Source organism: Callithrix jacchus, chromosome 9, assembly GCF_049354715.1.
Source record: "Callithrix jacchus isolate 240 chromosome 9, calJac240_pri, whole genome shotgun sequence".
In the NCBI taxonomy this organism is placed as follows: Eukaryota; Metazoa; Chordata; class Mammalia; order Primates; family Cebidae; genus Callithrix; species Callithrix jacchus.
In genome coordinates this window covers 38,029,123-38,056,969 of record NC_133510.1, presented here as the reverse complement: position 1 = coordinate 38,056,969, position 27,847 = coordinate 38,029,123, and the positions used below count along the sequence as shown (strand labels likewise).

The 27,847-nt window shown below is 34.8% G+C and overlaps 1 protein-coding gene across 1 annotated transcript in view; it reads right to left on the bottom strand.

The window, feature by feature from the left end:
• The window catches only part of SYT10 (synaptotagmin 10), a 62,833-nt gene that overhangs the window by 26,651 nt on the left and 8,335 nt on the right, over positions 1–27,847 (bottom strand). The window contains exons 2-3 of the mRNA XM_002752372.6: positions 22,434–22,791; positions 7,907–8,474 (exon numbers count right to left, since the gene is read on the bottom strand). Coding sequence (XP_002752418.1) covers positions 7,907–8,474; positions 22,434–22,791 — 926 coding nt within the window. The remainder of the gene's footprint in view (positions 1–7,906; positions 8,475–22,433; positions 22,792–27,847) is intronic.

Here is a 27,847-nt window from a genome sequence, read left to right as displayed (position 1 = left end):
GGAATTATGTAGATGCTATGACTTTAGGTTAAAATCTTCCTTTTGCTTTACAAATAACCCCAAATATTATGGCTAAAATATGGTTGGGAGCTATTCCTCAAGTGGCTGCTTGGAAACTCATTTTCTTATTTTTATTTTTGAGACGGAGTTTCGCTCTTGCTACCCAGGCTGGAGTGCAATGGCGCGGTCAACCTCCGCCTGCTGGGTTCAGGCAATTCTCCTGCCTCAGTCTCCCGAGTAGTTGGGATTACAGGCACGTGCCACCGTGCCCAGCTAATTTTTTGTACTTTTAGAAGAGATGGGGTTTCACCATGTTGACCAGGATGGTCTCAATCTCTTGACCTCGTGATCCAGCCGCCTCGGCCTCCAAAAGTGCTGGGATTACAGGCGTGAGCCACCGCGCCCGGCCAGAAACTCATTTTCAAATGACACCCTTCCAATGAGCCTAAATATCGTATTGTGCTTACCCAGCAATTAATTCTAGGTTTATCTAAAAAGTATAGCATCAATGCTGAATTACATTTAAAACTGGTGGCACAAATTTATGTTTCAGATTTGTATTATCTTTGACTTTTTTTGTTTTGTAAAACAGAAGCCTGTAATCAATGTTACAGAAAGCTGCTATTTAAACTGCTAATAAAAGGCTAATATAATCATAGTTATGGGCCATTTTACAGCCACTTACCTGCAATCCTTCCCATGAAAGCAAAAGCGTTCAAAACACACTGATCAAACAACAAAACCTTGTTCTCTAAATGTGCATAGATGTGATCTAATATGAAAATAATACAATAAAGTATGATGATTTATTTATTTATTTATTGCATTTTAGGCTTTGGGGTACATGTGCAGAACATGCAAGATAGTTGCATAGGTACACACGTGGTATTATTCATGAGACAAAGCTCCCTTAAGTAGGCTGCCTGAGTTAGGCAGATGTTAAAGCCAAGAAAAATCATACTTTGGGAACTGAACTCTCATGAACTTAAGATAGCACATAAAGGACTCTATTATTTTTAAAGTGAAGTTAAATTTAATTTTAAATTGCAACACAGATGCTTCCGTCAATTTTAGCAAAATAACTAAAACACCTGACATACAGGTTTATGGAATTTACGTGCATTATTTGAGTTAATCTATCATCAGTTACTGGTGGCCCAATAGCAGATGTGTATACTGCGACACTCCACGGCCAGGTTTACTGCAGAGATGAAACAGAAAACTAGGAATGTTCAGAGAGGAGCAGATGTGGGTTAATTGTCCCAACCTGCACGTCTATAGCTACAATACTATCTGTTACACTCCAGGAGATCTGGTAAGAGACAGCCCCTGATCAGAAAGGTTTGTTCCCTACTGCCCCACTTTCCATCACACTCTTTTCCTGAAAATAAAACTGGGATTTTGCCATCTTTAAAATGTGATTAGCTGATACATATTTCATAGTTAATGAACTTTAGAAGATAATTCATTGATAGCTAAATGCAAAAATTATATAGTATCATTCTGAGGGATGATTGAGGGTAGAGTTAAAAAGACATCTCTAGATTAAAAAGAATTTTAAATATTAAAAAAAATTTAGTAATGTGTAATGAAATATGTTACTTCAAACTGAAACTCAGCACATACATTCAATACTTTGAATGGCTGATACAATGAATATAACAGTTCCTTTGTACTTGTCCTATCAAGGTCTACTCTTTCAAACAATACCTGACAGATGCTTAGTTAGAATATAATAGATTCAAACATTTTATACCTGTAAGCAGGTCAATGTGATACACACAAGCAACTTCCTTACTCACAACAATTTTAAAGTGTGTGGGACACAGCTGGTGCTAAAAAAAAAAGTTCACTGAATAGGTAAGTACATAAATAAATATGCAAAATGAAGGTAGTTCTGTTCAAAAAAAGGAAATCTTTTCTTGTCTATACTTTCAATGGCTTCTTGCATCTGCATGGAAAAACTACATTTAAATATTCAAAATACATTAGTCTTGGTCAGGTGTGGTGGCTCACGCCTGTAATCCCAGCACTTTGGGAGGCTGAAGCAGGTAGATCACTTGAGGTCAGGGGTTCACAATCAGGCTGGCCAACATGGTGAAACCTTGTCTCTACTTAAATTACAAAAATTAGCTGGGTGTGGTGGTATGCGCCTGTAATCCCAACTACTTGGGAGGCTGAGGCAGGAGAATCACTGGAACCCATGGAGGCAGAGGCTGCAGTGAGCTAAGACGGCACCACTGCACTCCAGCCTAGGGGACAGAGCGAGACTCTGTCTCAAAAAAAACAAAAACAAAAACAAAAACCAGTCTTCATAGATATTGATATTCTGAAAAAACTAAACATTTCAATAACATTATACATAATAGCTTAAACATAAAATGTATATAAAGCCCATGCTGCAAAGCATTCTTTTTTCTATAGTCATTCATCCAATTTCTACCATATATTCTTCTATCCAGTTGCCAATAGGTAACTCCTACTATTAAATTCTTGTGTATCTTTACATAGATGTTTTTGCATGTATAACTAAATCTAAATATGTATTTCTCCTTTACCTTTCAGAAACAGCAGCATAGGATACACACTGCTTTTTAATACGATTATTCCCTATGCTGGAGATATTTCTATGCTAGTACCAGAGGTGGTTGGCTTGCCAGATTTGTGATATACGTAGGATGATTGCTAAAGTAAAAACTAAATTTTTGCACAGAATACAGATTCACCTTTATTGTTTCTTTTGTCAATATCAAATTTCAAAACAATTGCTACTTCCTGAAAAATATTAATTCTTCATATGTAATTTATTAATGAAATCATAAATACAAAATATGTGCCTCTTGTTTCAACCTGATAATATTTTTAATAAATTTAAAATGTTCCAGCTTTATTTCTCGTATATGAGTGCCATACCCTGAACACTAAAAAGAATTTGTCTAAATACTAAAAAGTAGCTAACATTAACAAAGTATACCTAAGCATAACAATAGGGTACAACATCGCATTATTTTTTCCTCTGGTAGTGATAGATCTGTATTTATATAACACCACACATAACCTCATATGAAAATTTGCTAAGTTATTTATGTGTCAACCACTAAGCACTCATATTCTGTAACCACTAAGCACTCATATTCTGCAAGAGATATACAAGATGACTTCTGCTTTCCAGAAGCTCAAAGGGTGGTGGCAGACATAGGATAAATACCTGCAGAATGTTTAAGTAAGTGCAGCAGACAATGCTTCCATTAGCATATATTAGGTTCTTTCCATTCCTGTTGCTACCAGCCTCAATCAGGCTTTCTTCATCTCATCTAGTCTGTGGTGCTAGATTCCTACCTGGCCTCTACGTCTCACAATCTCCCACTCCTATCCACTGTACACATGGGTTGCCATATGAGATAATGACCTCAATGATTTCACTCTTCTAACAAAAACCAAAACAAGTATAAACTCCTATGACATTAAAGGTCCTCTTATAGATTAAATATAACATTCTGGTTTGGGTTCCCTGTAGTCTCTTCATTTTATATTCACACTCTACTTTTTTGCCCCCTGAAAACATGCTATAGTCTCAATTTATTTCCTTTTCCTCATGCTGTTTTTTCTTCAAGGATCATCCAATTTCTTTCTTCAGAATTCTATCATCATTGAAAGGCCACCTGAAATATTATTTTCATATGGATATAATCTGTATCAAAAAGTGTGTGTGTGTGTGTGTGTGTGTGTGTAGACAGGACCACATTTGTGGAGGGTATTAGGAAACCATTATGTAATTTACACTCAGGCGTACACTTCTTTCTTTGTTATTTGCCTCTTCTGCTAAAGTCCTTAAGTAAAACTTGTATTTTAGTCTTTCTTGCAATTTTAGAGCTAAATATAAACTTCGTTAATAGAATTTTTTCAGTAAATATTCATGTAATCAAATTCAAGTTATTTGAATCAAATGCTAAAGAACAGAAAATTTCAGGGAATGAACTGTTCTTGGATGATATTTTTGGATAAGTCCATGCACAGCCCTTTGGATCTGTGGGAAAAAAATATGACAGAGACTCTGTGATGAAAATTTGTAGGAATGAGATGCTTAACATCCTTAAAAACAACAATCACAAAAGCAGCTAGTCTGCTTTTCAGAGTCTTTTTTTCAACAATTTTGAGATATAATTAGCATGAAGAAGGAAAAAGAGAGTCATGGCATTTACAACCATATGATAATAAAGCAAGACTTAATGATACTAAGAAGAATCATTAAAAAGTAAAGATATATCAGCTATTGCTTTTCAAACTGATAGCAAAATGGTATTTTTTCCCCCTACTAAATATTGGTCTAAATTAAATGGGAGATTTGCAATTATATAAAGGTACTCTTTAAAAATCTCATAAATGATTATTTCAAATAAAAACTTTTTTTTTTGAGACAAAGTCTTACTCTGTTGCCCAGGCTGGCATGCAGTGGCATAATCTTGGTTCACTGCAGCCTCTGCCTCCCAGGTTCAAAGGATTCTCCTACTTCAGCCTCCCAAGAAGCTGGGACTACAGGTGCATGCTGCCATGCCCAGATAATTTTTATATTTTTAGTAGAGACGAGGTTTCACCATGTTAGCCTGGCTGGTCTCAAACTCCTGACCTCAGGTGATCCATCCACCTCAGCCTCCCAGAGTGCTAGGATTATAGGCATGAGCCATCATGCCTAGCCAATAGTCTTGTAATCCAATATTTATTTTTTTTGTTACATAAACTCTTTTATATCTGTGTCTGCATAGTTGGATTTGCCTTTGTAGGTTTCCACAGGACTTAAGTGAGAAAATATGTTATATTTATTTTTATTTATTTCTTCTTATTCTCCATGTGTCCTAGAAGACTCAATAATGTCCTCATGAAATTATTAAAAATTCATGATGCATGAATAGAAAGTTTCTTAAAGAAATTTCCACCTACATCTTTTTTTTTCATTTTTACTAATAAGAAGATATAACATTGCTTAATGATTTTTTGAGGGCTGAACAGAAATTTTAATTAAATACCACCTTAACCATAATATTAATTTTGGCCACAAAGTCTAGAAATTTAGGTTTCATTACTACATTACCAACCAAAACACCCAAAAGCAACATCCTGAACAATGTGTTGTTCAATGTCTAGTTAAAGGAGAATGTCCTTTTATTAGAATAATCTAATAATATATTTTATTTCCTGCCTACTTCTTTTTATATTCAGAATTCTGTAATAAGAATGTCTGCAGATGTGGCAGGTGGAATAGAAGTAGCCCCAAAGATGGCCATGTCTTAATTCCTGGAATCTGTGAATAATGTTACTTAAATGGCAAAAGAGACTTTGTGGATGTGATTAAGATTATGGACTTTGAGATGGGAAGATTTTCCTAGATTACACTTGGGCCCAATATAAGGGAATTAATGTCTATGGCCTCTTGAATCAGGAAAAGGCAAGAAAATGGGCCTCTCCAAGAGCCTCCAGAAAGGAATGCATCTCTGCCAACCACCTTCATTTTATAAGTTAGTACGATCCATTTCAGATTTCTAATGAAACTATAAAATGTTGGTGTTAAGAGGCTAAATTTGTGGTAATTTTTACAGCAGAATTAAGAAACTAATATACAAGACATATGGGAGAGTTGGAAAGAAATTTAAGTAATTCATTAATATTTACCAAACAATGAATAAATATTATTAGCAGTGAGACACTAAAGTTTCCATAAGGAACTCCTACTTTTTCCTAAGTAGAACCAGTTTGGAAAACGTATGAATGTTAAAAAAAAACAAAACCCTGCACGATCTGCACATGTACCCCAGAAATTAAAGTATAATAATAATAAAAAAGACGAAAGATTTATGCGATCTGAAGAGAAATCCTGGGTGGATCACGAGGTCAAGAGATCAAGACTATCCTGGTCAACATGGTGAAACCCCATCTCTACTAAAAATACAAAAAATTAGCTGGGCATGGTGGCGCATGCCTGTAATCCCAGCTACTCAGGAGGCTGAGGCAGGAGAATTGCCTGAACTCAGGAGGCAGAGGTTGCGGTGAGCCAAGATCATGCCACTGTATTCCAGCCTGGGTAACAAGAGCGAAACACTGTCTCAAAAAGAAAGTAATAATAATAATAATAAAAGAATACAACAATGAATTAATCATCAAAAAAATCCACTGCCAATCTCCTAGTCAATTATACTAATTTTTAGACTTCACTTGCATATTATTTACCTCTGAACCTGAATATATGTACAAAACATACTCCAGTTTTTTGATAGAAATTTGTTTGTTGCAACTAGTACTTAGAGCATGCCAAAGATAAATAGGTACTCAATAAATATTTGTTGAATAAATAAAAAGTAGTAATAAGATTGAGGAATCAAGAGAAATAATCTAACAATTTCCATTTGCATTTGTATTCTAGAAGGTGTTATTTTAAAATACAATAAAAATCACTATTCATCATATTTTGCCTATGGGAATATAGGTAATAAAATAAACACAAATGTGAAATCAAAAGAGCCCCACTGTGCATTTGAAATACGATCCACTTCCCAAATTTATTCTTTGTTCCCTAATAGATATCACAACACCAAAATCCAACAACTAAAAATGCTATAATGATAAAATACAATATTAAACTGGAAGCATAAATTTTTAAATTAATTTATCCATATAATGACAATATAATTATCCCACATACTGATTGTAATTAGTAAAACATTCATAATTGGAAAACACAAAAGGAGCTATTTCTGAATAAAAAAAAGTTTGCTTATGTTTTAAATAATCCCTTGTCTCTCTCTTCAAAACTTCAACATTCTAAACTTATAAATTTTGATACAACTCAAACAAAAGATGATAAATACATAAAAACAAACTGATGGTAAAAAATTAAATGTCCCCATTTAAAAACTAATAAACTAAAATGTGCAGTGTAACTTAAGAGATGAGTTATCTAATTCTACTTCTATAATTGTATGCTGGACAAGTAATCTTGAAAAAAAAACCAGATTAATGAAAAAAGAACACAATTTTTCATATAACAAAATTTATGCCTAACTTAGGTGTCTAACAGTAAGAAAATGGATAAATAAATGGATCACGTATTTCACCATCATGCACTACAACAAATAATAGAATGAAAGGAAATTGGAGAAAAAATTTAAACTTAGTATGGTCTTATTATTTTACAATATGAATGGCAAAGAATTGGAAAGCAATATGCCAAAATATTATATATAATATTATATATAATTTAATGTTATGCTATGTGTTTTTATGTTTTTAAAATTTTCAATACTAAAAGTTGGTATTATTTTATAATCATAAAAAGTAGTTTGTAATAAAGAAAAGTTTCATTGTAAACAATAATTGTTTCTTAATCACTGATCATTTCGTATATCGTAATTGTGTGCATTCTATGAAAGCTTCTGAAATAATGAGTTGTTTCAGATCATACCAAGGACTTTTCCAAAGACCTTTTCCACACCATCAAAGTACATTTTAGGTTTGATCTGATGGATTATCTTAAATAATAAAGTCATTATTCTTAAACAGTGAAATAATTTCTAAAATAATGAAATTAAGAAAATTATCTTAAATAATGAAAGTCAATACTAACTATGAGGAAACTGGTTGCTGGAGATAGGTTACAGACAAATATTTGAAAGGAGACATAGTCTACCAGTTCTACTAGTTTATAAGAGCTGTTTTTTTAAATTTACACAATCACTAGGGTTTCCAATATAGCATTAGGTACCTGAATTATAATTGGTAGTAATGAAATCCTACCTTTGCAGGATCTGAGGCATAAATTACATAACTCTGTAAGACTTATTCTGACAATCTGGGTAATAATTAGTCATATATAATTGTAGGTCAAATAAAAAACATTGGTTGAATTACTACTTACTGTGGTAGCACAATGAATATCTTTCCACACTGTGGCTTCCCTGGAGAGATCAGAGACTTCAAACAAATTATCAAGAATCACTTCCCCAATCATGTCATGTCTAGAAAATCTGTCAAAATCATACACACTGAAATGTAGTTTTCGGTTGCTTAGTTGATCATATCCTACAGGAAACTGAAAAGTTTCATCAAATAGAGGATTTAAAGTCTTTCTGTGCACACGGGTCTGAAATTTCTTTTTCCTATCAGGAAGAAGATACATCTTCACATAAGGGTCAGAAGTTCCCGTGAAGTCTTTAGCAGGGAGATCTAAGGCTTTGATAATTTTAACAACCAGAAGTTCATTTTCATAATCATACTGGAGGGTAAAGTTAAGTTTCCCACAGGTTTTGACATCTTCTTTTTGGTTGCCCTCAGAGTCAACTGATTTCTGTTTGTAGAGTTCTGGCTTTATCCTCCCAATGCTGGTTGTTGTTTCTCCTCTTTGTAAAACGGCTTCTGTGCCCATGCTAAAATCAACACTGGAAACCTGCATTTGCCTTGGCAGGTGTCTTCGGAAGGAATTGTGGCTGAACACACACATACACACAAAATCATTGAGGGAGATCATTTTGATGACAATGTTATACAGTGGTATATAAACTCTCCCCTACCCCCAGAATAGTGAAAAGATATCTATATCTACTTAAACACACACACACACACACACACACACACACACACACACACACTCAAAGAGCTACTTTTGAAAAAAAATAAAGAAGTACAATATTCAAAGAAAAAGTCTCTTAAAATTCCAGAAACACTTAAATGTTCTTTTTTGTCTTTTTTTGAGACAGGGTCTTGTTCTGTCACCCAGCTGGAGTACAGTGGTGCTGTTAGAGCTCACTGTAGCTTAAAACTCCTGAGATCAAGCCATTCTCTAGCCTCAGTCTCCTGAGTAGCTCAGACTACAGGCCACTATATCTCCCCAGATAATTTTTAAATGTTTTGTAGAGACAGAGTCTTACTATGTTGTCCAGGCTGGTGTTGAACTTTTGGGCTCATGCAATCCTCCCACCTCAGTCTCCTAAAGTTCCGGGATAACATGTGTGAGCCATACCTGGCTGGCAAATGTTAATTTTTATATGCTTTTGGAATTTTGTACTCTCAATCACAAATGCATAATTAAAGACAATTCTAATGAAATACGATTAGCAACAAAGTTCAATATTCCATGTAAAATTGTGACTGTTATCAATCATCTTGGTATATCTAAATGTAAGCATTATATGGACAAAATCATTCAGATGGTAGTTTCTTTTCATCTGGATATTTGGGTCTCATGAATTTCACGTTTTAGTGACTATAGTATTAAAATGAAAATCATATTATAAGTCCACATATTCTTATAATGGTTATTTCTGATTCTTAATCTAACTAAATGAATAGTTACTTCTAAAAAGAATATTTAGTTGTGACAGCCAAAATGAGTACATTTTCTTTTTTTTAACAAGATGTGGTCTTCAGAAACTCTAAGGATAAAAACAAATGCAGAATTTTAGAATTTGAGTCCAATATAACAAGTTTTTCTAAAACTCAGACTGAATTTCCTATAGTCACTATGACTACTCATCTAGTCAACGTTTCCAGAATATTAAATATATAAGCTTACTAATGTCTTCTAAATGTGACTTGGATGAAAGATCTGCTTCTTTTATACTTCCTCCATGCATTCTGGCATGAACTGTGCCAACCTACACAGCTCCTAAAAGCTTAGGCTCAGGGCTTTTGGTACATTTGTCCTCAGTCTGTCCATCAGACTAATCATCAGTTCTTGGACTATAATTATTGTCTTGAATCCGATGGTTCCTCTGATAAGTCCCAGCTACATAAAGTTCTAGTTCCATATCTCTAAATTCCTATGGAAGATTTCTAAACAGATGTCTTAATTTTACCCCAAACACAAGCACTCATCATCTTCTCTCTTTTGTTCACAAATCCATTTTTTCTCTCACGATGTCTGACAATAGCACTAACATTTTTATCAGTCACTCATGCTTCCAAGCATGAAGTATGCTTTGAGTCATTCTCCCTTTACCCATAGGATTTACCCAATTTTCTAAATCTTGTTGCTTTTCCTTTGAAAGGTCTCATATAGTTATTCATTCCAGTCCTTTTCCATTGCTATGGAGTCCAGACCCTTACCATCATCATATACTTTGCTTTCTCTAAGTTACCTTCAGCTGACTTTTTTCCTTCCAGCTCTGTCTTACACTTAATATCCAGTCAGTAAACCCTGAGAACACTCATTTCAAAATACTTTATTCACTTCTGTTGTCTATTGCAGCAGGTCTACACCTGTTACAGCACTAAGTAATATGGATGACACTGCATGATTAATATTTAATTCACTGATACACACATGAAAATTTATTTTTTTTTCTTTTTGGGATAGGTTCTTACTCTGTCATCCAGGCTGGAGTGCAATGGTGCTATCTCGGTTCATTGCAACCTCGGCCTCCCAGGTTCAAGTGATTTTCCTGCCTCAGCCTCCTGAGTAGCTGAGATTGGAGGCTCCTGCCACCAGGCCTGGCAAATTTTTGTATTTTCAGTAGAGACGCGGTTTCACCATGTTGGCCAGGTTGGTCTCGAACTCCTGACCTTAAGTGATCTGCCCATCTTGCTTCCCCAAGTTCTGGGATTACAGGCATGGGAAGATTGTTTTCATAGAGTTTACAAATTAGTGACCACCCAGAAGTGAGATGCTTGGGCACAATACCATTTGAGAAGTAGTGACAAGGAGCTGAGGATGTTGACCTAGAAAGCTGAAGCAGTTGAAGAACAGGGTAAAGATGGATTAAGGCTGGCTCTCTTCTAATGGCAGAAGGACTGTCATGACAGCATTTAAGAATTGATGGAAGGTGCAGGAAGATAAATGTTAGCTTAATATAAAGAAACATTTAAAATCATCTCAAGCTATCCAACACAGTGAAGTAGTGAACTTCCTCAACCTGGAAATGTAGAGCAAAGTTTAGATGTTGAAGAAAAATATTTCTGCCTCAAGTGAGATTTCTGCCTCACGTCTAGCATCTCACTTGAGGTAGAAAGCATTAAGTGTTTTCTAGCCTTAAGTTTATTCTGTGATTCTCTGTCATTCTATAGTTCTTCAATAATTTTATGAGCCTAAATATTTACAAGGCAGCATCAATAGTATCTGTATTCATAAAATAGAATTTGTTAAAATCAAAATTATAATCTAAGGTGTTGCCAAGTTCATTCTCTTACATGTAATTTGCTTATTTTCTTTAGCTGGACTGAACTATTGAGCAGTAATTCAAACAACACCTTAAGAAGTGCTTAGGGCCGTACTGAAAGTACTGAAAGTAATTCAACCTCTTTCTATGGTCACCTTTCATACAGATGAGGAAGGCAAACCGAAATGAGCTGTGAGAGTATAAGTAGCTCTGCTTGTTTCTGCTGTGCTAGTCACAGACTTCTCAAACATTTGTTTAAAGGATCTATTGTTCAGTACATATATTGAAAATCAGACTAGTAAAGTGGTGGAAGGGTGTCACAGGTGAAAGTAAACTGCAGCATTTTTGAAACATTCTGCTTAGCTTCACCCTCAGAAATGAGAAGCTTTTAGCATGCTGTCATAGAGAATTACATGGATAAAAGGAGAAGGATTATGGAAAAATGATATTTCAATATCAGACTAGTGTTAAACTATGCCAAGAATTAGAATATGAAAAAATAATACACTTTGGAAGTAAATAAAAAATAATAATAATAAGCAGGAAAAAATAAGTATGCACTGCAATATTTTCACAATAAAAAGTTAGGATGCCCTTACTCTTCAGATTTTGCCCATAAAAGCTAACATAGGAGTACTTACAATGTTGCAGGTATAGGTGTAAATTCTTTATAAACTCAACCGAGCCTCAGGTAATCCAATTAGGTACTGACTATTATGGTCACAAGTGAGGTCACTGAGGCACAGAGAAGTGAGTAATGTATTCAAAGGCATGATGCTAGGCAAGTGCTAAAATTAAAATTTCACTGAGGCAGTCTGGGTCTACTGGCCACACCCTTAACCACCATGCTATACACACTGCCATATTAATGGTTATCCTATTTGATTAATTTACTTCAAAAATAAATTATTTGACTAAATAACCATATAAAATATTAAAGTATCATTTTATGTTTTCAACTTAAATATTATATATAAAATAATTATGTAATCCACAAAGATCCAAAGTTCATTTGGTTAAAACAGCTTGAGATCTGTTTTTACAGGTGCTTTCAACTTCTTTGACTTGTTATCAAAACTTGGAAGGGAGCACAAATGTTTAATTTGTAAATGAAATTGTGATCAGACATTGCATACAAAAGTCTTATCAAGTTTATAGTTATGATACATTTTATTAGAAATGGCATGTATTTTGAAAATAGCAACAAAGTAAAATTTGTAAAGCAATTTGTGCTATATCATGTATTAAAAATGACTATTTTAAAATTTGACTATAATTGGAAAATTGTTACTATATAAAGAAACATACTAGAACTACTTTATCTCGGGTGAGAGAATTAGTCCCTAATTGAAACTATACTGACTTCATGACGCAATACTTCAGTTTCTGTATCTAAGTGAGTATACACGTAAAAGTCTTTGCTAGCTTAAATCTTGAAGTGATTTGTTTCTTCAGATATATGCCATTCTAATACATTAGGCATGACATAAAATGTACTTTGACCTTGAATCTACCCCAGATTTGAAGAATTGGGAGCTTAAATTAGGGTTAGGATAGGGCAGAGAGAATTTATGAAAATAAAAAGAATATAAAAAGGAATACACATGGTATATATGGCTGTGAAATATTAAAAGGGTCTAGTATAATCTAGTTTGCATATTCAATATTCTTAAGATATTTAGAATATTTTATTGAATAGAGAACCTAATATTCTTGCTAAAATCACTTTCAATTATGCAAGAAACTTGATTTTTGGGAGCAAAACCTCTAGGAAGTTAATTCCTTATTTTTTAATAGATTTATTCTATTATTTCACACTCCTTTATGCTTTTCAAGATTATAAAATTTTAATTTTCTCTCCTCTGTGCCAATTTCTTCTTTATGACTCTGATTATAATTTTGCAGCTGTAAAGTTCCTTATGAGAATAAAAAAGTAGTAACATTTTTGTTCTAGTAAGTCAGTGTCCTAATTATAGGGTAAATAGTACATATTTTAAGTCACAGTTTAGCTAGTCAGTTAAGACAGGCTTTAATTATTACAGTGTTAAACTATTGCCATGACAACACAGATCTTTTTCTTCTTGCTTTTTTTTCCCTCTTTTAGGATGACAGTGATTAGTGGCAATATAGTCTCACACAAATATTCAACCAATCACTGTGCAAGTCATTTGACTGTTACTAACCCCGTTCTTATCCTTCAAACCTGTTGAAAGGAAGGGCAAAAACTGCAATTGCTTTTGCACCAACATAAATTCCATCTTATCCTTCAAACCTAGCACTGTCCAAGCACTCTCCCAGAGAAGGAAAAACTTTCCCTACCTTACCTGGAACAATGAGGGTAGCTAGATATACTCAATATTACTTGATGGCAGAGGAATATCATGTTTTAATATGGTCACTTTCAAATATTTACTAGTAATAGATCCTTTTCTTCCAATAAAATCTGAGGCCAGAAGTTGACTATGTAAAGACAGAGCTGCTCTTGTTGACATGTGGGTAGAGTCCTGGAAATTCACAGGAATATGAGCAAATTCTTCCCACCTATCAGAAGAAAGTGTTTAAAGATTTTTACAAAGAGATGAGGAAGAAAAAGTGTTGGACTGGACTCTGACTATAGTTTGGTTCCAGCTTCCCTATGTTGTGAGGGAAAATTTAGGTGAATCACTTAATTTGTTAGAGCTTTATTTTTCTCATTTATAAAATGGTTCCTTTACAATTTTTGAGAAGATTAAATGATATATGGCTTTCCCAACTATCCTTTTTCATATTGGCATTAGTTATTATTATTAGAATTCAGGACACAAGGAGGGGAAGTGCAAATGTCATAATAAACTCTCTAGTTTTGACAAGCTCAAATCTAGGTTTCCTTCCATAGAGATGGCACAAAGTCATTTCTATGTGAGCATGCCCTGGACCACCACCCTGGGCTAAAAAGAATCTCTGACTTCACATCTCAGGATCTAATGGGAAACCTATATCCTCCTGCTCTGATTTTCAATGTCTTTACCATCTATTAAATTAACCTTAGATATTGCTTGAGAAATCAAAGAAGAGTAAATACCTTTAGCAGCTTTCTGTTTATTTAATAAATAATTAAATGTTTAAAAGAATTTTATCTATTTTAATATTAAAATCTGCATCAGAAACTCTCATCATATGTTCAGTTAGATCCCCATTTGCTTCAATTTTCTTAGTAAAGTGGGAAGTAAGGTCACTAACTGAAACTGAGAATAAGGAAGAAGGTGACCAAAGTTTGAAAAAAAAATGAGAAGGTATAAAGAGTTGGTGTGGTTTGAATGTTCCCTCCAAAACTCACATTGAAACGTAATCCCTGATGTGGCAGTACTGAGAGGCAGAGCCTGTATTATAAGACATGACCAGGGCACGAGGACTCTGCCCTCATGAATAGATTAAATCCAATGGATTAATGAATTAATGGATTCATGGATGATCATGGGAGTGGAGCTGCTAGGTTTATAAGAAAAGGAAGAGAGAGCGAAATAAGCTAGCATGTTAGCACACTCTGCCCCTTTGCCATGAGAAGTTCTGCACCACCTTGGGACTCTGCAGAGAGTCCTTACCAGCAAGAAGACACTCGCCAAATGTGGCCCTTCAACCAGGGACTTCAAAGCTTTTTAACTTGTAAGAAATAAATTTTCTTTATAAATTATCCAGCTTCTGATATTCTGCTATGACCAACAGAAAATGTACTAACACAATAGTCTTGTGAATCTCAAAAGATTGAGAGGGGAAACAGACTGCTGTGTAGCATTAGCTAGCTAAATGGAGAATGTGGTCATGAATTTCAAGTGGATCCATGGGAGTTGTTTATATTTTCCATTCATGTTCACTTGCACCTGTGCAAGTGTAGAGATGACACAAGCAATGAATTTGGCTAGGGCTGTGGTTTTGCCCTGCAAATACAGTAGAAAGCAACAAAAGAATTGAGGATGTATGCAAGAGTGACTCTGATTGACCATGGAATTGAAACTGAGTAAATAAGAAAAAAAATATCAAGGATATAGGAATTATGACATCATGACCGAATCAATGGATTGGGGGTTTTGCTGAGTTGGAACGGTTGTCTGAGTTGGGAGGTAAAGTTAAAAGAACTTTGTACTCACCCAGCTTCCTCTCACTGTGCTGCTCTGTTTCTCTAACATGTTTGCAGCAAAACTTTTTGAGAGTTGAAGACAGTATATTCACTATCTAAATTCTATTTAAACTTACTCTAACCATCCTTTCATATACTGTACCACAATCGCTCTTAAAAACGTGAACTATGTCCCTGCCCACATTGCTAAATTCATGGTTCCATTCATAATCTTCATCCCACCTAGCCTTAGCACAGGCACCTGACAGCTACTCCCTCCTGGGAGATTACTTACTCTCCTCACTTGGCTTCCAGGTTCCATCCTCTGGGCTTCCCTCCTACTTTACTAGCCTCTGCTTCTTAGTCCACTTGGCTGTTTCTGATCCCTCATCACTCAGAATTTTATTGTTGTTCTTCTCTTTCCCATATAAACTATTTGATGATATCATCTGCCAGCTTAGGACATAATCTACATGCTGAGGACCCCAAATGTATATACATATCACAGATCCACTTCAGAGTTCTAGAGTCATTACCTAGCTGCCTACTTAACATGTCCACTTAAGATTTCTAATAGAACCCTTAAATACTACAGGTCCAAATATCCTCTTTTTGCCTCTGAAACTCATTCCATTTATGGTTTCATTTGTCTCAACTTGATTTTCCCAGATGCTCAGACCAAAATCTTCAAGTTATTTTTGACTATTCCTATTTCACTCACATGCCCCAGCTCATCTATTACAACAGTCTGTTTCTTACACTCTCAAAATATATCCAGTCAGTCTGAGGGAATGTAATTAACTTTTCTTCCCGGGTCCACAAAGGGCATGGTTTCAAAGGCAAGAACTTCTTAGCAACATGTCCAATCTGCCTTCTTTCACATCTCTATCCAGGAGCTTAGACATCTTTGTTTAACTTTTGCACAAGCTAAGGAAGATAGACTGCCCAGGTAAGCTTCCTTTGTTTAGAAAAGGCTGTGAAAAGCTCTGGGATGGCTGTGGGCCAAATAACAAATCAGATGTCAGAAATCAAAGATCAATCACTCCAGCAGAAGCTTAGATGAACTGCTTTCATAGGATAAAAAACTCAAATGAGGTGGGAATAACTCCCAGGTTAAAAGTCCTCTTCTGTCTCATCTGTGCAGACTCCATGTCTGGATCCCCTCCCATGATAGTGTGAGCGTTCGCTCACTCTATTTCTTTTTCTCTCTCTGCATAAATAAAACGCTTTCTGCAAAACTCTTTCAGGTCTGATATTTACTTGAATAAGCTCACCATGTCCAGTGGAGTCCTCTCCCCAATTCTTGGGTGCGTGAGGGACCAAGTGCCTGGAGGAACACATCCTATCGGGGAGCAACCTGAGCCCATTGTCCACAATTTGGTCACAAGTTCTCCCGAACATCATTAACTAACACTGCTGTGGTCTGAAACACTATCATCTCTGGCCTGGATTAGAGTCTCCTTAGTGGTCTTTCTGCTTCTATCCTTGTGCCTTCCTCAATGTTTATTTTCAATACAGCAGGTAGAATAATCTTTTAAAACAAGGTCATGCCACTCCTTTAACTTAAAACCCTCCAGTGGCTTCCCATATTACTCAAAGTAAAAGCCAAAAATAATGTAGCCCCACTACCTCTGCTTTTGTTCCTAAATTTCTCTGGGTGGGAATACATAGCACAGGTTCTAGCTTCTGGGCTTTTGTAGCACCTGCCTCCTCTAAATGAAAAACCCTACCAGACTCCTCAAGGTCCACTTATCTACCACTTTTAGTCTTTGCTCAATATACCTTCTCACCAAGAACTATTCTGACTACAATGTTTAAAATTGTAACAACGCCTCCCATTCAGACCTTCCAATTCCTTTATTTTGTGCTATTATTTTTCATAGGACTTACTATCTTGTAACATGTCATATAATTTGTAAGAATGTGTGTGTGTGGGGGGGACTTTTGCCAGTTTTGTGCCTAATGTGTATCAAATTTCAAGAAAAATATCTATGACAGAATAAGTGTTCAATAAATATTGTTGAATAAAGAATATATTTTTCTCTGAAAAATGTAGCTATGTGACTAAATAACAATTGAATAATAATAATAACTAATAAAACAACTGGTTTCCTTCTCAATTATTTAAAGGGATGGCTAAAATCCATTTCAGTAATGTATCGTTTTTCTGTTCAAATAATTTACAGGCAATAGTTATGCTCCAAATACCTTGATCTCTCTCCACATTTAAAAAAGGTTATCAATATCATAAAAAAGATAAGCAATTGCTTTTCATATAGCATATATTTAAATGAATGCATATGAAGTAATTAGATTGGTAAATATTTCTTCATAGCTTTTGAGTTACAGATACTGTTCTCAGAACATAACACATTATATTAAAAGAAAAGAAGTAAATATAGACCGAAGCCATAAACATTAAAATTTCTCAATAACAGCGGGTCAAAATAATAAATCTAAGCACTTATTTGTTAGTATTACTTGATTCCTAGGAGGTCATTTGACCATGATTCTAGGTCTGAATTTCTAAGCTCAGTGGGCAATTTTAAGCCTTCCCTTACTTTGTAATATGCTTCTGACTATCAAGAGCTTATCTCCTGGTGAGCTCAGCTAGGTTTTGGAGAACAATAGTCATAGTCCTCCAACTGGGTTCATGTACCATTCTTGATGATGCTTCTTTTGTGCCTCCGCATCTCCTTTAAGTTACTGCAAATAGTGTACTGAAATTACCTGTTTTCAGACTTGTCTTCCACTCTCCAAGATTTTCTTCTAAATTGTGGTCTTTATAATGACAAAGACTAAGCATTACTCAACTTTTAGTGTATTTCATCATAAACATTTGCTAGGAACTAAGAAAACATCTGTTGGAGTTTGTATGAAAATAATTTACCCTAAGATTTCTGTGACTAATAAAATAAAACTTTCCAAGCATTATTCATATTATATAGAAGACTAGGAGGCTGAGGTGAGAGGATTGCTTGAGGTCAGAAATTCAAGACCCGGTAGGCAACATTTTGAGACCTCATCTCTACAAAAAAATTTAAAAAAATTAGCTGGGCTTGGTGGTGCATGCCCATAGTTCTGGCAACCTGGGAGGCTGAGGCAAGAGGATCACTTGAACCTGGAAGCGTAGGCTGCAGAGAGCTATGATCATGCCCCTGCACTCCTGCCAAGGCAAGAGAGTGAGACCCTGTATCAAAACAACAACAACAAAGAGCCAAATTAGTGTTTGTGTATAAGACAATATTTATAAGTGCCAGAAAACAAACTTCAAATTTCAGTAATTTTGTAAGAGTGTGACTCTGGCTTTGGTTCAAAGAGTCATCTCTTTTCAGAGAAGAAGCAAGTGTATATACATAATATATGTCTTTCATGAAGGGGGTTATTTAACCACCTCAAGTTCCTGCAAAGCATGTTTCATGAATTTCTATTTCAGGGAGACAGATCTCAAGTCTTTCCATTGTTCTGAGCAAGTGTTGCTCCTTGACACCCTAGCTGCATACATCTTTTAAACTCCCCCTTTGTGTAATATCTCATTTTTCATTCTTTACAGTGTTTTAGAACTGTAAAAGAATCAAAAGCATTCAATTGACACTGATGTGCCTACACTGTGCTGGAAATTTTCAGTTTTTTCTATCTTTTCACAGAAATTTAACTTCTTAAAAACATTTTTACAGTAAAGATAACTATGCAATCTCATCTTATGTATTTTTTACATAATTCTTTATTTTTCTTATAATAATGTACATTAAACATTCTTTTGGATACTGTGCTTGATGATTTTAAGCATTATTCTTCTAATCAACCATAGCTAATTGTAAATATTGTAAATCCATCAGAACATATAAGTCAGATTTCTTCCTATATACATTTTCCTGCTTTTGTTTCATGTTTACTTGGCTCTGCTATTATGGTTCCTAATTATTTTCAATGGTACTTAAGAGCCATAAAGGTGGTAAATCTATATAGTTCCTCATCCTCCACAAATTAATTATTATTTTGCCAGTTACTATTCACTTCATCTTTGTACCATTAATAAATGCACAGAAAATTGGTTCTCATTCTCATCCCTGTGAGAATAGTATCATTAACCTCTTTATAATATGAACACGGTGTTATCTCACCACTCATCATTTGGTGTGCTTTTCAAAGATGATGTCTTTAAAAAGGCAAAATGAAGTGGAGGATGATCAATTAATGAAAAGCATTCAATTGACACTTATGTGCCTACACAGTGCTGGAAATTAGGAGGGTATAAAAGTAGTTACACATCCTTGTTCTCTGAAAATTTAGCATCTAATTTAGAAACAGCTGGAGCTCAATATTAAGACACAAAATGATTGCTAGATTGTAATTACAGCTTTAAATAATAAAGTATAATAGTTATAATTGGGCAGAGAAAGTGGACTCTCAGATGCATTTTCCTTAAGGATCTTACACTACATAAAAATGAGGTTGTTATTCCACACAAGGAAAGCAGTATGAACAAAAGCAGAGGCAAAGAGGGTCAGGTCTTTAGGAGGACAAAAAGACCAAGCACTCTTCTAGTGAGCAATCATGGAAGATGAGTGGGATAAACAAGAGGAGATCATTGAATTCATTTATTGATTCTTTTAATTCAGTAAATTCACCTTGAGTTCCTACAGTGCTTTGTTAAGGCATCAAAAAGCAATACAGAAGTGAATGCGGCAGATTTTCTGCCTAAGAAAGCAGCATAGAACTCCATATGTGGGTGTATATGGAACCAAAATGCTAATGGTAGCTTGGTATAATCATACTGTAATACTGTAACTAACAGCCTTGAATGACTTTTAAAAGAGTTGGACTAGACATGGAATTACTGAAGTGCCACTTGATGTTTTTTTCTTTTTTACAAGAGATCTTAGATTTCCCTTTACACATGTTCTTATGTTTCTTCTCATTGTTGTTTTCTATTTCCTGATTTTTATTATGATTCAATATAATAAAAAGTAATTACAAAGTAGATGCCTTTCCTACAGTACGTCTTATAAAGTGTTGCCAAGTGAATTTTCCTAAAACATAACACTTATCCACAGAACTCTTCTGCTACAAATATTTTTTGACAAGACACACTCTGAACATGTTGGCCATGCTTTCAAGGTCTTTTTATACTTCAATTTCAGCTGATTTTGTCTTCCATTATTCCTTCACTTGACTCTGTTTTTTGATCAAAGTACCTTACCTGTTGTCTTCTTAGCAAAACTTCCTACTCTATGATTTTTTACATAAAATGTTTCCATCTAGGATGCACATCCTCTCCCAAATGCCACTTACATGAATTTCCGGTTTCCTTTGACCCCGCTTAGCGGCTCTTCTCCATGCCTTAGCTGGAAATAATGTCTCAATGTGCTAATTCCACATTCTCCATCACATAGCTGGCACTTGCAATTCCTCATATTTATTTTATAAATTTACATAAATTGTCACAGAGCCTTAGTTTTCAGAGTGTGTAGGATACACTGACTATACCCAGGATCAAATATATGTTGAATAAGGTTATTGGATGAATAAACAATCAATGAAGATGACACTAGAAGAATATTAGGAATGAAGAAATATACAAATGCCAGCTGGTTTGTTTGGTTGCCTGACAGGCTGATGGGGCAAAATGTCCAGGCATTTGAAAAGGGAGACGAGAACCTGAGAAATGTGGGAGTTTCCAGCAATGCTTCTAACTTCTAGGCTCATCAGGATGCTATTTAAATATAGAGACAAGTAAAACTTGAAAGGGTATGATGTGTCTGAGCCAAATTAAAAGGCATCCTAACAGACTGGAGCTAAGGCATACCAACAAGGTGAGGAAACAAAGTATTAAAGTTAAATTCTGTGTGTGTGTGTGTGTCTGTGTGTCTGTGTGTGTGTGTGTGTGTGTGTGTGTGCGCGCGCGCGCGTGCCTGTGGATGCAGGTTTGATTTTGGCTACATCTTGGTGAAAAGTTGGCATTAGAGCTGAATAATCTGATTTATAATAATGTACCCTCGATCTCTGGGTTCAAGTGAACTACATAATAAACTCAACAATTTCCTCTTCCTCTCTCTATAAAGGTAATTTCTAGTATCATGAAGTAATTAATGTAGATGAGGGTTTTTGAGAACTATAAATAATCAAATTTTCTGCAAGGAATTCATCCCAAGGCTAAACAGATTCAAATCATGACTTTAGTAATTCATGATAATCATATACAATTCCAGATTTTTAATTGAGTAGAATGAACAGAAACATGCTCTTACTCTTCAACCTTCAAACTACCTACCCTAAGCATGCTTAATAACCAACATACTTAATTGCAGGAAAACTACATCCCCTTGGCGTTTATGCTTCGTATGCATTCATCCATCTGGATAAATTTGAATTCTTACTCTTCCCAGCTGCATGACTTCAGGCCAGTTTTAAACTCTCTTTGGGTTTCAGTTAACTCACATGTAATGGGGATAATTAATAATACTTCATGCAGATTGGTGAAGGATTATTAGGAAGGGTGCCTTGGCATAGTGGCAAAATTGCAAGTGCTCAAAATTATTTTCTTCTTCTTGCTTTCCTAACCACCCATATAAACAAGGAAAGTCACAGGCAGGTGAAATGATATCAAAGTTCTAGCAAAACCCTGAATGTGTGTTGTAGTTGTTTTTCCTCTTAGAAAATATTGGATATGTACAATCTAATTTTTATGTTTTTTAAGGTTGAAAAGGTTAGTTGTGATTGCGAAATTCTAGATAATTTCTGATTGTGTAGAGCCTCCACGATATACATTTCAAATGGCTTTCTCAATATTTATTGGTTGAACTAAATGAAGTTGAAAGACTACAAGTAGCAGCTATCAACTAATGATATTTCAAGGAAAGGAGTTTAATAATAATCTGTAGTTACAAGATTTTACTGAGACCGCACATTCTGCTAAGCTCCTTTCATGGTCCTGCTCCCTGTTTGGCTCCTTTGTCTTTAGTTTCTCTCTATGCCCTTATATACTCTGTCCTCCTCTTTCTTTTTTTTTTTTTTTTTTTTTTGTCTATTTCCTATGTCTTTCCCATTTATCCTGTTTCTCTTTTCTTTTCTCCCAACTAAATTTTTCTCTCTTACAAAATCACACACACATACACACACACACACACACACACACACACACACACACACAGAGAGAGAGAGAGAGAGAGAGTTTTATATATTTAATTTTTCCTTACCGGGATGATGATGTAGGTTCAGTAATTTGTCTTTGCACACGTGCATGTTTAATTAAATGTTCTTTTAAAGCAGTTTGGACTTCTGCTGGTATGTCAGGGGAAGTGTGGCTGATTTTTATTGCGGGCTCAATCGCTTTTACGGCTGGCTTTTCATTTTCCTTAATTTCTTTTTTCTCTTCAGTCTCAAGAACTTCAGTAGGAGCACTTGAAATGCTCTGTGGAAGGGTACTGACATTGGAAGTCACAGGCTTGCTTTTCCAGCATGGCCAACACAGCTTCCAGAAGACAAAAAGTGAGACAACCAACAAGGCCAGTCCACAAAAGCTGACAACGACGGCTAACAGGCTGACCGAAATATCTGGAAAAATTACAGTGTAAAAATGATTAATTAATATTGTACATAAAAAAGCAGAAATGGAGAGAAAATTTTACATCATAATTGTTATTATTTCCTGATTTAGAGTTTCAAAAACTCAATTTTAAGTTATCTTTGCAGGAAGAAAAGGTTAATAATAATTCCTGGAAATTCTCAAAGGAGGTACTTGAAAAGTTCCATCCCAGTAAAAATTCTAATTATATACAGGACAAGTATGATGTATGCATATTATTTCCAAGTCCACTATGATGGGTTTAAGATGTTACAAATAGGGGTTGAAAATCTCCAACCTGCCATGAAGCCATGAGGCAAGAAAATCTAAAACTGCACACAACAGGAAACTTTTCTGTTTGCTTCATCTTTGATCTAAAGATGCAAGCTTCTCATTCTCTAGCTGAGAATCATATTAAATATTTGTGTAATACATTTAATACTTGTGTAATACATTGAATGTATTCAATATGATTAAATATATACTGTAGTATATATTTCTACAGTATAAACGAGAATAACATTTTCTCTACAGAATAAATGACAGTAACATGTTACTAATACAGAATGAAACATTATTAGTTACATTTTCAAACTCTGTAGGTTTCCTTTCTGATAATTTTGTATTATTTTTGTTCCTAATTTCTCTTAATTTCATGAGTTCTAAATTAATTAATGAATTGTGCTATGGTCTGAATTTTTGTGTCCCCCCCAAAAAATTCACATACTGACATCCTACTCCCCAAGGCTATAGTATTAAGAGGTGGAAACTTTGGGGAGGGCATTAGGTCCTGAGGGAAGTTTTCATGAATGGGATTAGTGCCCTTATAAGGTTGGCCAAGAGGACTCTTTTGCCCTTCCACTATGTGGGGACACAGCAAGAAGGTGTCATCTATGAACCAGGAAATGGGCCCACTGGACTAGCATAGGCATTCTCCACGGGTTCTTGACCCTATACATTTTATAATATAGAGAAGGAGAGAATTTTTGTTTCCTGAAGATGTCAAACTTTTTCCTCAAAGAAGGAGGAAATTGATATATTATTTCTTAAGGATGGGGGTGAGTCAAGATTCCATCATAATCCCAATCTTGTAGCTCCTTGCATTCAGAGACATAGGGGTGGGGAAAGGGAATTCTGCTTAATAGAAAACAGTTGAAGAACTTAGATTAAGTAAAATTTTATCCTGAAAACTAAAACTAAAATTATGCAAACAAGCTTACTGTATTTTATTTTTTGCATTGCTTGCCATAGCAATTATGACTAATCATTAATAGTATTTAAAGTGAAATCAAAATATGTCTTCATGACATATTTTCCCCCAATAACAAGCTTTGTTTAACAAAATAAAAAGAATCTATCAAAAGATTGAGTGAGGATCTAGGAGACTTTATAAAGTCATCAAAAAGTTTTAAATGACATTTTCATGTTTGTGATTCATTTAACTATGACATGAAGTATGCCACGAGTTTGAATTTAATTCAAAGAAAAATAAATAGTCCCAGAAACGTTTTATATCAAGGTATTGAAATGAAAACATGCACTTCTGAAATAATGTTTTGGCTAAGGAGAAGACAGAGGTGAAGGCAAGACTGGAAGAGTAAATACTAGTTAATAGATTACAGCAGCTATCCATGTGAGAGACTGTAGTGGTTCTGAACCAGGTTGCTGTAATGGAAAAGAAAAGATTCTAGAGAAAATCAAAGCTCTAGCAAAGGAGTGTGAAGATTAAACAGGACACAAATTTGACTCATTGAGATGACGAAGCAAGAAAGACTGTGACTTCAGTTTTGGTCGCACTGAGTTTGAAGTGCTTATGGTCATACAAGTAGACATTTTAGTAGGCTATTGGTCATACATAAATGCAACTTGAATAAATTGCAACTAATTTCCTTAAATAGTGAGATCTAAATCTATAGACGATAAGTGTTCCTCAGCAGAATCCTGAGAACACCAATATTTCAAGAAAGAGAGTTTTAAGCAATAAGAAGCCTGCATAGAAGAATGGGGGAAAGGAGAAAGAAAGATATGGAAAAAAATCAGGTCAGTGGGTTCTCACAGAACCTAGGAGAATATTTTAAAAAATCATACTGTAAATAATTAAAATAAGTTCAATTAAAACAAAAGTTGAGAAGTGACCATTACTTTAACAAGTATGTCTTTAGTGAGTTTTATGAGACCAGTGAAGCAGATGCAGTGTTAACAAGATTAATGTGGATTTATAAATGACTATCAGTGCAGAAGTGGATTCTGTGAGAGTAATTTCTTCAAGAAATTATACATAGGAAAGGGGAGAGGAAGCAATAACTACAGTAGCACATGGAGTTGATGAAGATGTTTTTATTAGGATGTGCAATACTGAAGTATTGCAATGCTTAAAAAAGATGAGAAGGAATCAGTGGCCAAAAAAATAGGCAGTTAAGCAGAATAATTAAAAGTGAAGTTCCATAAAAAGTGACAATGGGTGAGGTCTGAAGCAAAGGTGAAAGAACTGAATTGTTTCTTTCTTTGTAAGATAAAGAGAATAGTTCTGGATGCCGGTTAGGTTCATAGGTCTTGAGGCAGGCAGTCAAGTGAATTCTTGTTTATAACTAGTATTTTTCTCTCCAAAGGAGGAGTCAGGGTTAACTGTCAATTATGTTGGAATATTTGAAAATAGTTTGGGATATTTGGAGAAAGTGATAAAAGTTTGAAATAGAAACCATAGAGAATAGAAGAAAATTGAATAAGAAAACATTAGATGCCTAGTCAGAATATACATTTCTTTTGTGATACTAGTATGTCTGGTTTTAAAATCTTCTAAATATTCAGCAGACAAATAAATTCATCCATGGATAACGTTTTGGTTTGTTTCTTTTTCCAGGAGAGTGTGATAGATCCCAAAGCAGACAGTGTATTACATAGATAAAATGATGCATCATAAGTATGACGCCATTCTTATTGACAGAAGATTCATAAGTATGACGCCATTCTTATTGACAGAAGATTCAGAGATAAATAGAAAAGTTAATAGACGAGTTTCTAAATGAGCAAGATGAACTCATAGGAGATTTTGGTTAGGGATTGAAATATTTGGATTCACAATGCTAAGTTAGTATTGTTTACCATAATGACAAGGATTTGAGTATGATCATAAAAGAAAAGAGGTAAGGTGGACTAGAGAAGATCACTGGAGGAAGGTGGCCAAGGTGATGAATATGAATCTCCTGGCTTTTCTACACGGACTTTCAAGTTATCCATTCCAATGGGCAAACTTGATGACTAGGCTCTCTAGCTGTAATTTTCACTGTCTCCAGATAATTAAAAAAATCCATTATATAACATTCATCCTGTTATATCTGGAAAGATTAAAAGTTAATGAAATACACAGAAATTACATTAGGCTCTGAGATAATTAGGTTTAACATTGCTCAAACTCTGGTTTGATTACATACGCATAAACATTCTTTCTGCCACTGTTTATATGTCTGTCGGTCTGTCTGACTATATATCTCTACCCCATTTTAGTTATAAAGATTTTACTCTTTCATCATGTCTTAATATCCCAAAATAAAGTGACGTTCTGAAAAACTGAGAAAAAGATCACTGTCATTAGAAAATACAGGGAACTTCTAAAATGCTAATTCCCTCAGAACCTTTTAGTATAGAAGAACTTTGCTAAAGTCTGCATAACCAGGCCATAACATTTGCATGATCTTATCCACAGAGGCTTATAAATACTGCTAGGACCACTTACCTCCTGCCCATGCAGCTCACTATGATCACGCAGAAAAGCACAGGCCAAGCGTCGTGTTCTCAATTCCAATTACCACTGCTTGACTTGATACTCTTCCCTGTGTCTATCTGTATCTTTAAAAATTTTTTTGAATTCTAGTTCATTTTTAATTTTTCAAAATGTACAAAAATGTGATTTCCAAAAATTAATCAGAAATTAATATAATTTAGTTCATGGATATTCCAAGTCTTCTGTTTCTTTCCCTGCTCCCTGTTGTTGCCTGACCACAGTCCATATTTGTTTATGGAACCATTTCATAGAGAAAGAGAGGGAATAAAACTCAAATCAGCAACTCTTAGTCAAATAAAGCTGAGGCAACTGCCTCAAAGATGAAATTTTTGGATTATCTTTGAAGTTGATTTATTTATACTATTCATCTGATACTACCATTATTATAATTAGGGCATGCTTCTGATTTCTGTTATAAGGGACCAAATTAATAGAGACTAAAACAAGATAGTTCATTTCTCTCTCATGCGAAGCGAGACTGTCCCAGCATCAACAGGCCATGGCAGATTTATTAACTCTAAGGTGTCTGGAATTCTGGTTTGTTTTACATTTTTGCTCTGCTATTCAAAGGTCTTTGCTTCTCTTTAACGTCCAAGATGGCAAGCTATTATGTCCACATTTCACACAGGTGGGAGGAAGAATAAGATGGGAACAGGGAAGGGGAGGATATGTCATTTTATTTTAAAAATACAAATTTGAGGTTGTGCATATCCCTGCTACTAAATTTCCAAAGATCAGAACTTAGTCATCTGGCCACACCGAACTTCAAGGAGACTGAAAAATACTCTTTTAAAATTTTTTTGTGCTGCCATATTCTTAAGTAAAAATAAGAGATCCTATTGCTGTGAAGTGAAAGTGGGAGATGAATACCAGGAAATGAGCAATCTCTTTTCATCTATAAATCCAATACACAACATAATCAACAACAATCCTTGCACTCCTATAACTTCCATTTTAAATGTATTGCCCTTTGCCCTTCTCTTGAATTTCTATAAATGATAAAAACTGTATTAATACTGTATGCAACCTACTATAAAATACATACTTTAAAACATTTTGTATTTTTGAAGTTAGATTGTTATCTCAGTATTGATGGCTTGTTACAATAGCTAATAGCAGGCAGTAATTGTGTGATAAATTTCATTATTTGTGTATGTGCTAAAGCAAAACCGTCAGCATCAAAATTCATAGCATAAGTCTAAGCGGCTTGAAAGAGAATGTTGGAGAAAATAGTGAAGCATGTCCTTCACCCTTGTAAGTCAAAT